The sequence below is a fragment of the Monodelphis domestica genome, chromosome 4, assembly GCF_027887165.1.
Source record: "Monodelphis domestica isolate mMonDom1 chromosome 4, mMonDom1.pri, whole genome shotgun sequence".
In the NCBI taxonomy this organism is placed as follows: Eukaryota; Metazoa; Chordata; class Mammalia; order Didelphimorphia; family Didelphidae; genus Monodelphis; species Monodelphis domestica.
The window spans coordinates 419,568,226-419,581,385 of NC_077230.1; the positions used below are offsets into that span (position 1 = coordinate 419,568,226).

Below are 13,160 nucleotides of genomic sequence, written 5' to 3' on the forward strand. Positions count from 1 at the left end.
GATCCTGGCTTTAGCTCTTTGAGTTCAACCCACTCATACATGAGGTAGCTAAGACCTAAACAGGTTAAATGACGTTGCCAAGGTCACAAGGGGAACACAAAGAAAGCAAGTGAGGCGGAGTGTAAAGGGCACGGCCAGAGTTCGAACCTGGTCTGAGAGAACTTGGATGGGAGTTTCCTTCCCTAGTCTGGGCCTCAGTTTTTCCATCCGTACAGGGAAGAAATCAGATGTTAAAATCTCCGTCGTCCCAGAAGTGAAATAACCTGACAGTAGCCACCTCCCAGGCCTGAGCAGTGGAATGTGAGACTCAGAGGCTTCCCAGAGACCCACAGAGGAAGACAGCGGTGGCAGGTGGTCAAAGTCCCAGAACTCCCTCCCAGGCCTCGGTTTGTATTCCGGCCAGGGCTAGGTGGAGCTGTGGCAGAGGGTACTCCGAGGTCACGGAACTGCCGAACCTGCAAAGGGGAGTAAACGCCTCCTTGTGCTCGTGGGGAAACTGAGGCCCGGAGTCCCACTGAGAGTTAGCGGCAGAGCCGGGGCGGAGTTGGGTGCTTTAGGAGCAGGTGACGGCGGCGGCGGCGGCGGCGGCAGCGTCCGGGGGGGCGTGAAATTGGGCGGCTGGCCGGGGCGGCAGGTACTGGAGCCTGCAGGCTGCGCTGAGTCAGCCTGGCGACCCCAGGGGCCCCGGCGGCGGGCTCCGGACTTCGAGCCCTCCACTCGGTTTGGCCCAGGGTCGGGGAGGGGCCTAATCCCGGTGGCCTCCCGAGGCGGGGCCCCGCAGGGCCGGCTTTATAAGCGGCGCGGCCCCTCTCCCCGCCCTCCCTGCTGCGGGCTCGGGATGGCGCTGGCCACGGGAGTCGCCTCTCCGCTCCTGGTCCTGGTCCTGGTCCTGGTCCTCCTCCTGGCGCTGCTCGTCCTCCGCCAGGGCCGCCCCCGCTCCTCCCGCCTGCCCCCCGGGCCGCCGCCGCTGCCGCTGCTGGGGAATGTGGGCCAGCTGTGGCCGGGAGCACTGTACCCCGGGCTGCTCAAGGTGCCGGGGCCGCGGGGGGTAGGGAGGGAGGGCTGCCGCGCGAGGGCAGGGATCGCAGCGCTCCTCAGGCGGGGGTGGGTGGGAGGGGTACCCCAAAACAATCGGAGTGGGGTGGAGCCCAGCCATGTGCTTCCCGGTAGCTGGGGCCGGGCTGGATCTCAGAGGGTCCCCGAACTTAAAGGGGGAGCAAGGGACAAGTCGCGATCTCCAAGCCCCTCCAACTGAAGTTTAGTTATCTGAAAGAAAGCTTCTCGGGCTTCCAAGGGGATCCCTGGCGCCTACAAAAGGGAAGAGAGGCCGGCCCTCCTCAGAGGGGGGATCCTGGGTTCCAATGTGGCCTCAGACACTTCCTAGCTGAGTGACCCTGGGCCAGTCACTTCACCTGGCTGCTCTTCTGCCTTGGAACCGATATTTAGTGTTGATTCTAAGCCGGAAGGGAAGGGGTTTGTTGTGGGTGTTTGTTTTTTAAGGGAGGACAGGGGAGGGAATGATGGGGAGTTGGGAAGGACTGAGGCTCGAAGGTGGGGATGCAGAGCCCGTTGGACCCTGGGAGGTGCCGTGGGAGGACTTCTAGAGAAGGGCCGGGGATGGCCTGAGAGGGGGAAGAATGCAATAACCGGAGGAGGACAGGCTTGGAGCCGGCTAAGCCCACTCTTTAACCCCAGCGACTGCTTCTCCCTGCAGCTCAGTGCCAAGTATGGCCCTGTGTTCACCGTGTACCTGGGCTCCCGGCCTGTGGTGGTCCTGAGTGGTTACCGGGCGGTCAAGGAGGCTCTGGTGGACCAGGCCGAGGCGTTCTCCGGCCGGGGGAAGATTGCTGGGCTGGAGAAGACCTTCCATGAGCACGGTGAGGGGCTTGGAAATGTGGAATCCCAGAGCCCAGTGTAGAGTCAGAGGACCTGGGTTTGAATCCTGCTTCTGCTCCTGGGGCACACAAACCACAGCTCTCTGCTGTGAAAGAGGGGCGGCTCCCTTCCAGCTCCGAATCGGATGGTTTGCTCTGAGCTTTGGGATCCTAGAGCATATACTGGGAATCCGCAGCCTAGCCCCCTCTTAAAAGCTGACTCTGATCCATTTGTCAGTCAACAAGCATGTTTTAAGGGATTGAGAATATGCCAGGGATCATGCTAAGGACTAAAGCTACCTTGGAAGGACTAGAACACAGACCCTGCCCTCAAGGAGCTCAGTCTAATGGGAGAAGCTGCATGGAAATGGTTACATACATGCAAGATATAGAAAGAATAAATGGGAAGGAAAGGGAAGGACAGCTGGGTGGCTCAGTAGAGACCCAGGTCTGCCTGGAGAGGGGAAGACCTGGGTTCAAATGTAGCCTCAGGTACTCCCTAGCTGTGTGACCCTGGGAAAGTCACTTAACCCCCATTTCCTAGCCCACCAAAGTATTGATATGGGTTTAATTTTTTTTAAGGTAAATAGAAAGTAAAAGTTTTTGTTGTTTTGTTTTGTTTTTAAACCCTTAGCAGTACTGAGTACTGAAAGGCAAGGGCTAAGTAAATGGGGTTAAATGACTTACCCAGGATCATACAGCCAGGAAGTGTCTTGAGGCCACATTTGAACCCAGAACCTCCCATCTCTAGACCTGGCTTTCATGTCCACTAAGCCACCCAGGTGCCCCCAGGTTGGATTTTGTTTTGTTTTAAGAGTAAATAGGATAGGGGTGTCTAAATTGCAAAGTAGTTAGAGTGTAGGACCTGGGTTCCATTGTGGCCTCAGATACTTCCTGGCTGCATGACCCTGGGCAAGTCACTTAACCCCATTTACTTAGCCCTTGCCTACTATGACCAAAAGTAAGGGTTAAAAAAAAAAAGTAAATGGAAGGTCATCTCAGAGGGGAAGAGGGTGCTGGTTGGCTCCAGACCAGGAAAGTCCTCCAGACGAGATTTGGGCTGAGTCTTGAAGGAAGCCAGGAATGCTGAGAGTCTGAGGTGAGGGGGCAGAAAATTCCAGGCATGGGAGACGGCCAGGGGAAAAGCAGTCAGGAGGAGTCTCATAAAGCTCCATTACCAGGGCCGCCTGTGCCTCTGGCCTGGACAGGAAGCCCGGGATGGTAGGAGAAGACCTTTCCTACCCAGAGGGCTTCATGTTTGAACCTGGAAGTAATAGGGAGCCACGGGAACAGGCTTCAGCAAAATCGCTGGCAACTGAGTGGGCGAGCCTCGAATCATCCATTGTCGGAATCTCAGAGGGTCAGAGTACAGAGGAATCTTCAGGCCCGTCTCAATGGGTAAACTGAGGCCCGGGGAGGGGAAAGGACTCGGACCCCTGTTTCTTTCCCTTCTCCTGGGCAACGTAGCCCAGCCCAAGCCTATCCTCTTGATGTTATCATCTGAGCTTATTAGAGCCTAATCTTGGAGCTGGATTCTCCAGAAACAGGTAATTTTGATAGCTTGGATGAGCCTTTTTTTCCAACCTTGGATATTTTTAACATGCATAATGTGAAACCTTGTGTAATCCCCCCAAGAACAGAGAATTAAAGGGAAGGGAAAAAAAACAACTTGGAGCCAGGAAATCCTTTAACGGAGCTTTACCCTTTCAGCCCGAGCCCCGATTAAGAAAGGGGGAGCAGCCATTCTATCCCTTTTCCCTCCCCTGCCCTTGCCCACCCCGTTGGAAAGCAAACCTTATGTGGTTACTTCTTCACACAGCTGTGGTTCTGTTAGATAGTCTGTCAGGAAATAGAGAGCCAGGCCTGGAGACAAGAGGATCTGGGTTCAAATCTGACTTAGCTGGGTGACCCTGGGCAAGTCACTTGCCCCCCCTTGCCTAGCCCTGACTGCTCCGCTGCCTTAGAACCAGTACCCAGGACTGACTCTAAGAGGGAAGGTCCCTGTGAAGATTGATCCATTTCCTCTAATTCCCTTAAAAGAATCGCGGTGGCCCAAATGGCCTTTTTTAACTTCTTTCCTGGCTCCACACGGCCCATTTGAGAGGGAGCCTCCGCTGGCGAGGCTGGTTCAGAGAGCCTGAGCTCGAAGTCCTCTGGGCTGGCTGGGGCAGGCTTTGGGGCTGAGCGCTGGGTCATCTCTGCGGCCCAGAGGAAGCTCCGGAGAAGGGCGCGCGCAGCAGAACAGGTCCAGGCACGGGAGATCCAGGGAAAGAGGCACCCACGTCCGGGCTTGTCGGCCTCGGAGGGGCGGGGCGCCGGGGTCCCGGGCAGAGAGCCACCAACGACCTCATCCTGTCGGGAAGAGGCCTGCCTGGGGCTGGAGGGCAGGTGGGGAGTGCCTCGTGCTCCCTTGACTCTCTCCCTCTCCTCCAGGCCTCTTCTTTGCCAATGGGGAGCAGTGGAGATCCCTTCGGAAGTTCACCACGCTCTCTCTGAGAGCCCTGGGCATGGGCAAGAAGGAAGGCGAAGAGCACATTCAGGAGGAGGCCCGCTGCCTGCTGGAAGCCTTACGGAGTACCCAAGGTCAGGGGAGCCCCCGGAACTGCCTCCCCCATTCCGCTCCGTCCCTGCGCCCGGCTCCCCTCCTATTCGGTTGCCTGAAGTCTCCCACGCCCAATAGGAGGGCGAAAGGAGCTCGGGGGACACCCTGTAGCCTCTTGGGTCGTGTCCGTCTGTCCGGGGACCCACCCTGCGTCTCTGTGTCCCTCCAGGGTCCCCCCTGGACCCGTCCCTGCTCCTGTCTCAGGCTGTCTCCAACATCACCTGCCTTCTCCTGTTTGGAAAGCGCTTTGACTATGAAGACAAGAAGTTCCAAGCCATGGTCCTTGCCACTGCCGGCATCCTGACGGAGATAAGCTCCCCCTGGGGACAGGTGACTGGCTTGGAATTGGCGGGGTGGGAGGCTTTGGGCTGAACCGGTGTCCAGGGAGGCAGGCTCTTTCCTCCACCCTCCTCCAAGAAGTCCACCTGGATTGCTCTCTTTCCCAGCTCTGGGAAGCTCAGACAAAACACTGAGTCTTTCCCTCCCTTCTCCTCCTCCATCAGGTCTGCGAGATGTTCATGGGCCCCGTCTGCTACTTGTCAGACATCCTTAAATATCTCTCGGCTCCCCATGGCCGGCTCACTGGACACCTGAGCACCCTGGCAGCCTTCGTCTCAGACCAAATCCAGCAGCACCAGGAGACGCTGGACCCTGAGGCCCCCGTCAGGGACTTTATTGATGATTTCCTGCTCAAGATGCGCCAGGTATGGCCAGGGCTGGGGAAGGGGTGTGAGAGGGGGAGAGAGGCCTAGAGGGAGGGTCTGTCTACGCTCGCATCTGGGGGCACCTGTGGTAGGTAGGCTCTCTCCCTCTAGGACCCGAGACTTGAGTTCAAATTCCAGCCTCATTATTTCCTAACGAACAAATGACAGACCTCTCCAGGCCTGTTTTCTCCTTATAAAACTGAACAAAATGGATCAGCTGGGTAACACAGTGTATAGAATCCAGGCCTGGAGTAGGGAGGACCTGGGTTCAGGTCCTGACACATACTGACTTTTCGACAAGTGACTTTCCTTCCCAGGGGCCCAGACAACTCTTAAGACTGTAGGGGCAGCCCTGCGTCGATGGATTGAATCTCTGCACAGAGAATTCCTTACATCACTGAAATTTCCTTTTTGGCTCCAAAAGAAGGAACTGGACAGGAGCCTCAGTCCGCTCCTCCTGGTCTCTCTTTCTCTGAGCGTCTGTCTCTTGCCTTTCCCACCTGGGTAGGCGCCAGAGGCAGCTCGGGGCCAGCCCTTCTTTCTGTCTCCCTCAGACGCCCACCCCAGGGAATCCCCCTCGCTGCCTCTCAGCCCCCTGGGAATTCTGAGTCCTTTTCCTAATGTCTCTCTCCTCCAGGAAGAAAAGGCCCAAGGAGTAGGGCCTGACCACACAGATTTCCTGCTGACCACCGTGAACTTGTTGTTTGCGGGGACAGTAACAGTCTCTGCTACACTGAGATTCGCCTTCCTGCTCCTGCTCAAATACCCAGAGTTCCAAGGTACAGCCCAGCGCAGGGGACCCACAGCCCCAGGCTCAGCTGTCGCAGCGGAGAGAGCCGGGTCCTCCAGTCAGAAAGACCCGAGTTCAAATCCCACCTCAGACACTTACCTAGCTCTGTGGCCCTGGGCAAGTCACTTCACTTGTTTGCCTCAGCCTCCTCGACTGTCAAATGGAAATTAGAACAGCACCTTCTTCCCAGAGTTGTATACCAAGACCAAGTAGGATAGCACATGGAGTACTTCTGCAAACCTTGAGACACTCTTTATTATTCTAGGAGCACAGAAGTCGGGTTAGGATCCTAACTGCTGTGTGTGAGCAGTGAGCAAGTCCCTTCCTGAGAGAGTTGAGCTAAATGTCCCCTCAGGTCCCTTGTGATTCTAAAGCAATTAATTGAATCACTCTACATCAAAGCCCAAGGACCAGCACAGCTGATATTCTGTGGCTCGCTGCTACCTCAGGATGAGCCGATCGATGCCGATTTCAGGTGGCGTCCTTCGGTTTTTCAGTCCTGTCCAACTCCTCCGTGATCCCATTTTGGATTTTCTGGGCAGAGGTACTGGAGTGGTTTGGCCTCTCTTTCTCCGTGTCATTTAACAGAAAACACAGGCAAACAGGGTGAAGTGACTTGCCCAGAGTCACACAGCTAGGAAGTGTCTGAGTCTGGATTTGAACTCGGGGTTTCCTGACTCCCCACCTGGCGCTCTAGCCGCCTTGCCGCGTAATTCAGTACAAATGAACAAACACAAGTTTAGCACTTATTATTGGCAAGGTACTGGAGGCATAAAGACAGAAACAGAACAGTCTTCTCTTTCGGAAAGCTGGTATTCTACTGGGACCAAGAGACGTTGATACAAAGGAATTTGAAGGGAAGGAAATGGGTGTCAGGGGGCAGCAGAGGGGGTAAGAGAGGCCTCCCACAGGAGCTGGGCACCTGGGCTGTATTTTAAAAGACAACAGAGAGAAGGAGTGTGAGGGATGGAGGATGGTGGGGCCAGCGAGCAGGCCAATCTGCTGGGGAGGAAAGGACGTCAGACTTAGGTATTCTCCCCCCGGCTCCCAGGCCCATCAGTATTTTAGCAGAAGGGATGGAGCCGGAGGCATCAAAAGAGATAAAGAGGGAGATGCTGGAAGATAGCTCCCTGGGGCTGAGGAGAGACAGAGAAGGCTGGCCCTGGGGAGGGAGCCAGTGGGTCAGAGTAGAAGGGGCCTGGTCTGGGAGTCAGGAGGTTTGGCTAGAGTCCCTTTATATCTCTGAGCCTTGATTTCCCTCTTTGTAAAATGAAGGGTCAGCCTGATTGGTTTCAAAGGGGCCCTTCTGGCTCTAGACAGCTGCCTGGCCCTTCTGGGTATGGGCAAGCTGGCCCCTAGGATTTGTTAGGGAGAGGTGAAGAGAGCTGCGTGCTTGGTCCTTGGCCCAGCCTAAACATGCCTCTCTCTTCTCTTCTCTTCTCTTCTCTCCTTTCTCCCCCTGAAGATCGCATCCATGAGGAACTAAACCAAGAGCTTGGGCGGGAGAGGGCCCCTAGCCTAGGAGACCGGGGGCGTCTGCCCTACACCGATGCCTTCCTGCATGAGGTTCAGAGGTTCTTGGCCCTCATCCCTATGGGAGTACCCCGCACCGTCACCAAACCCACCATCTTCCAGGGCTATGAATTGCCCCAGGTAAATGTGAGGAGGAGGAGAGAAAAACCTTCTTCAGGACTAAAGGGAGTAGGAGAGCCCTCTCCCAGGCAGCCGGGAGCAGGGCAAGTGAGTTAGATGGAGGAGAGCTGACATTCAGGTGCTCATATAGATGTAGTCTTCTATTCTCCACCTGCCCAAATTCAGACACTCTCCCTTCCTCTATTGCTCCCTCTTCTCCCCCCGCCTTTTTTCTCTCTCCCTCTCCCTCTCCTCTCTCTCCCTTTCTTCTGTCTCTGTCTCTCTCTTGCTCTCCTCTTTATCTCTCTCTCCTTCCCCCTCTCCTCCTCTCTCTCCCTCTGTCTCTGTCTCCCTCTCTCTCCCTTCCTCTCCCTCTCCCTCTCTCTCTGTCTCTCTCTCCCTCTTTCTTTCTCTCCCCCTCCCTCCCTGTCTTCTCTCTCTTCCTCCCTGTCTTCTCTCTTCCCTTCCTCTCTTTATCTCTTTCCTTCTCTCTCCTTCTCTCTCTCTCTCTCTCCCTCTTCTCTTTCTCTGTCTCTCTTCCTCCCTGTCTTCTCTCCCCCTTCCTCTCTTTATCTCTTTCCTTCTCTCTCCCTCTCCTTCTCTCTCTGTCTCTCTCTCCCTCTCCTCTTTCTCTCTGTCTCTCTCTCCCTCTTTCTTTCTCTCCCCCTCTCTCTGTCTCTCTCTAGCTCTCCTCTTTCTCTCTATCTCTCTCCTTCCCCCTCTCCTCCTCTCTCTCCCTCTGTCTCTGTCTCCCTCTCTCTTCTCTTTCTCTCTCCCCCTCCCTCCCTCTCTTCTTTCTCTGTCTCCCTCTCTCTCCCTTCCTCTCCCTCTCCCTCTCTGTCTCTGTCTCTCCCTCTTCTCTTTCTCTCTGTCTCTCTCTCCCTCTCTCTTCTCTTTCTCTCTCCCCCTCCCTCCCTCTCTTCTTTCTCTGTCTCCCTCTCTCTCCCTTCCTCTCCCTCTCCCTCTCTGTCTCTGTCTCTCCCTCTTCTCTTTCTCTCTGTCTCTCTCTCCCTCTTTCTTTCTCTCCCCCTCCCTCCCTGTCTTCTCTCTCTTCCTCCCTGTCTTCTCTCTTCCCTTCCTCTCTTTATCTCTTTCCTTCTCTCTCCCTCTCCCTCTGTCTCTCTCTCCCTCTTTCTTTCTCTCCCCCTCTCTCTCTGTCTCTCTCTAGCTCTCCTCTTTCTATCTCTCTCCTTCCCCCTCTCCTCCTCTCTCTCCCTCTGTCTCTGTCTCCCTCTCTCTTCTCTTTCTCTCTCCCCCTCCCTCCCTCTCTTCTTTCTCTGTCTCCCTCTCTCTCCCTTCCTCTCCCTCTCCCTCTCTCTCTCTCCCTCTCCTCGTTCTCTCTGTGTCTCTCTCCCTCTTTCTTTCTCTCCCCCTCCCTCCCTGTCTTCTCTCTCTTCCTCCCTGTTTTTTCTCCCCCTTCCTCTCTTTATCTCTTTCCTTCTCCCTCCCTCTCCCTTTCCCTCTCCCCCTCCTTCCCTCCCTCCTCTTTCTCTCTTATTCACTTCTTCTTGATTTCTCTGCTCCTTCTGCTAGCTCAGATTCCCTTTCCCCATTTCCCCAAGCTCCTCTGACCAGAGCTGCTTTCTCCAGACCCTAGAGGGGATCCTGAAACTCAGCTCTAGGCACAGTTAGAACCCTAGAAAGAGCCAGATGGAGGAAGAGGGAAAGAGGCCTCCCCACCAGGTCTCCCAGTCCTTCTCAGCCATTCCCATCACCAAGTACCAGCCCGGGGAAGAACTGAGGACAGCATTCAGGATCAGTGCTGGCGGGGCTAAGGGTCCAAGGACTCTGGGGAAGGGGAAGTTGAGAGGAACCACGACTCCTTCCCATCCCATGCCTTCCCAATTTCCTAGGGTATTGAAGTCTTCCCCCTCCTGGGATCTGTTCTCCACGACCCAGAATTCTTTGAGCGTCCAAAAGAATTCTACCCAAGACACTTCCTGAATGCTGATGGCCGATTCATCAAAAACGAGGCCTTCTTGCCTTTCTCCTCAGGTATCTGCCCCCTCCCTCTGGGCAAATCCTTTAACCAGGGAAAGGGTAGGGGAACAAGACGACTGCCCTACCCCTGACTACCCCATTGGAATCGGGCTCACTGCTCCATAGGCTATCAATCAGGAGAAACCTTAAACTGTAGCCTTCTACACCTTTATGGTACAAAGGGGGGAAATAACAGTTGGCATCTATATGGTGCTTCCTCTCTGCCAGGCACTGTGCTAAGGACTTTATATGTGTCATCTCTTTTGATCTTGCTGAGAGATAGGTGCTCCATTTTACAGAGGAAACTGAGGCACACACATTTAGTGACTTGCCTAGGGTCATAAAGCTAGTGAGTGTCTGAGGGTTCAAGCCTACTTTGGAATCCCCTTTGCCTAGCTTGGTCAGGTGAGTGCTGGTAGAGGCAGCCTCTTCAGGCTCCTTCCAAGTGGGCATACCGGCTTCTCAGAGGCAAAGGAGGCAGCAGCCTTCCACTCCCCTATCCTTGGAGCCCTAGGGATGGCTACCCAAGCCCCCCCATCCACACTGGCCTGAGCCCCAGTGCCCGGCGGTCCCCTGCCTATGCCACCAAAGGGAAGCTGGGGGAAAGAAGAAAGGAGCCTCCAAAAGGGGTGCCGAGCGGGAGGAGAGTTCTTGCTATAAACGCAGGATCCTGAGTTCAGGTTCCTGCTGCCCATTTGGTACCTGGAGGAAAGGTGACGTTGATTAGGAGAAGAGGGTGACTCAACCAGGGAAGGGCTTAGGTGGGGTTCATGTGGGCAGGAGATAAGGGGGAAGTGAGGCTGGAGAAAGAAGCCGAGATGTTTCTGACTTGAGAGGGAGGAGGAGAAGAGCCAAGGAAGCCATGGACCCCTTCATCCTCGAAGTCTTTCTTTATTGGACCCCAACACTTCAGGTCCCTCTGCTGGGTTCGGGGCAGGGAGGACATACAAAATACATCGGAGGAGGCCCATCTGGGCCCTCCTATATGATCTTGCATTGGAAATGAGCCAAGAACCCAGATAAACCCAATCCAGATTATGAATGACTACATGGCACAGGCAGGGCGGAGAGCACCAGATAGCGACTCATCAGCTCCATGTTCAACTCTTGTCCCCAGTGCTTACTTAACTCTCTAAGCTCCCTTTCCCTCTCTGGGACTCAGTTCCCCCTCCATGAAATGAAGGAGTTGAGCTAGCCAATCTTCCTCCCGGCGTTGATGCTGTGACGTCTCCGCCATGGGGCCAAGGTCTCCTCATGCCCCCCTCCTTTTCTTCTCCCCAGGGAAACGAATCTGCCTTGGAGAGGGCCTGGCCCGCACCGAGCTCTTCCTCTTCTTCACCACAATCCTCCAGAATTTCTCCCTGGAGAGTCCATCCCCCCTTGGGGCTCTGAGCCTCCATCCAGCCATCAGTGGTTTCGCCAACATTCCTCCCACCTTCCAGCTCCGTTTCCGGCCCCGCTGACTGGCTGAGGGAGAGGGCAGCAGGAGACCCCGGCCCTGGGGGCTGATGAGCTGGTGCCCCAGTTGGATTGGACCTGGGAGGTTCAGAGAGAAGCTCCCTGAAGTCCCCAAAGAGCAAAGACCTAGGAATCGATTCATATATTCCAGAGACTAATTCGACGTACACCCACAGCTTTTCTCAAGGATGCTAATAGAGCAACATCTCCTATTTATTCAACGCATCCTTTATTAGCCATCTCCTATGTGTAAGACATTGTTGCAGTAGAAAAAGTCAATTTGTAGTTAAGAGATTCCGAGTTCAAATCCTGCCTCTCGGACTGTCCTACCACTGTGATCATGGGCAAGGCACTGCTCACCCCTGCCTGGAGGGGACCTTCTCTCTAAACCCACAACCACCCACGACGGCCCACAAGCCAGTGCCTTGCTTTTTCCCTCATGCACCCTAGAGCACCCAGATATAGCCTAGCAGTCTCTTGAGGGACTCCCTCACCCAACCAACTCTTACCTGAGCCAGAGTTCTGCCCCCCCCATCCCTGCCAGGCTCATCTACTGCCCTGACATCCAGGGAGGGAGACCTGAGCCCCCTCAGCACAGCTCAGAGGGCTAGGAAGGCCACGTCCCTTTCCTCCCTCTTGTCCTCCACTAGCCGGGGAAAGGCAGCACCAGCTTGGCCTCTGGCTAATTCCGCCTGCGCTGCACTTTCACCCTGTGTGTAGACTCATCCCCGAAGGGCTGGAGAGCCAGAAGTTTATGGTGGGCCCCATAAACTCTTGGGTCTGCCTCGGGGTGGGCAGGGAATGGTGCAAGAGACCCCACCCCCAGGAGGGAGAGGCTGGGTGGAGGGGGGAGGGAGCCCCCCCCCCATCCAACCCCTTATCTCTTCAGCCCTCTAATCTCTCTTATATGGGATGGAAAACAAGACCCGGATTAGGGAAGGGGCCCGTCCAAGAGCCTCCACTCACACCCCCAATTCTCCATGTCCCTCTCTGGGCCTCGGGCTCCCCCTTTGGAGGACAAGGGGACTGGGCAGAATGTCCCCCAGCCTGCAGACAGACCCCAAAGGAAGCGGAAGGCTAGGATCCCCTTTGTGGACCATCGAGGTGGCTGATGTTCCCAATGGAGCATCCAGAGGAAGAGAGCACCAGGAAGGTGGCCTTCCACAGGGTGGCCACCAGGGGGAGCTAGGATGCCATGACCCCGGAGCTGGCCTCCCCACTGGGGCTGTGCCAGTGCCAAGGAGAGGACCGCGCATCGCGCTCCCTTGGCTGCAGGGGAGCCTGGGGAATGGGGGAGCAAGCTGAGGGGCTCGAGCCCACCGGTGTTTCCTGGGCAGCCACGCTGCATTGATCCCTGGGGTGGGGGGATAAGAGCAGGCAAGCTGGCCCATGCTGCCTTTGTAACTCCTCATTGTCCTGGGATGGTGGAAGGGACCTCACAGGGTTATCAGCTCTGATCCCTCCCTCAGCTTCACAGGCGAGGAAACTGAGGCCCAGTGACTTCTCCAAAGACATACTGCTGGTAGTAGTGAATTAGAGATCTGGGGATCGACCCACACTCTCAATGCAGAGCGTTCTTTTCCTTTTGACCCAAAAAAGCATTGATGAAGTCCCTACAGTGACCCAAGGAGAGCCTACTGTGAAGGGCTGGGCCTCTCTTCTACTTTCCTTGGCCCCCAGCTCCTTCCTAGACTCACCCGTGATTTTCCTGGATTTCATTGTCTCTGGTGCCTTCTTGTACCCCTTTAACTCTTCATACACAGGTCAAGGAGTGTAACAGAGCTACCCACCAGGGAACCCTTAGGGGATTGCCTTCAGTTGGTACAGAGGAGGGGGAAGCTAGGTGGCTCAGTGGAATGAGAGCCTGACCTAGCAACGGGAGGTTCTGGGTTCAAATTTGGATTTAGACACTTCTTAGCTTGTGACCCTGGGAAAGTCACTTAATCCCCATTGCCTAGCCTTTGTCAATCTTCTTCCTTGGAACCATTACATAGTATTGATTCCAAGATGGAAGATAAAGGTTGTTTTTTTTTTTAAATGGTATTGTAGAAGGACCACACTGCCTTTGGAATCAAAGGACATGGGTTCAAAACCTGTCTAGGAGTGCTTATTACAGGTAT

General features: G+C 55.3%; 1 protein-coding gene across 1 annotated transcript; it reads left to right on the forward strand.

Annotated features, from left to right (window-relative positions):
- Positions 1–506: 506 nt before the first annotated feature.
- LOC100018994 (cytochrome P450 2S1-like) lies at positions 507–11,347 on the forward strand. Its single transcript, XM_056796228.1, has 9 exons — positions 507–1,030; positions 1,715–1,877; positions 4,308–4,457; positions 4,646–4,806; positions 4,980–5,180; positions 5,818–5,959; positions 7,436–7,623; positions 9,456–9,597; positions 10,864–11,347. Exons 1-9 carry the CDS (start codon positions 839–841, stop codon positions 11,043–11,045), a joined length of 1,521 nt encoding a protein of 506 aa, XP_056652206.1. The 5' UTR covers positions 507–838; the 3' UTR covers positions 11,046–11,347.
- The last annotated feature ends 1,813 nt before the right edge of the window (positions 11,348–13,160 follow it).

What these genes read in the sequence shown, in the direction of transcription:
- LOC100018994 (XM_056796228.1), top strand. Translation starts at nt 839, where the DNA reads ATGGCGCTGGCCACGGGAGTCGCCTCTCCGCTCCTGGTCCTGGTCCTG. An exon ending in TCCTGCTCAAGATGCGCCAG is followed by an intron (nt 5,181 to 5,817) that starts GTATGGCCAGGG and finishes TCTCTCCTCCAG; the next exon opens with GAAGAAAAGGCCCAAGGAGT. An exon ending in CTTCTTGCCTTTCTCCTCAG is followed by an intron (nt 9,598 to 10,863) that starts GTATCTGCCCCC and finishes TCTTCTCCCCAG; the next exon opens with GGAAACGAATCTGCCTTGGA.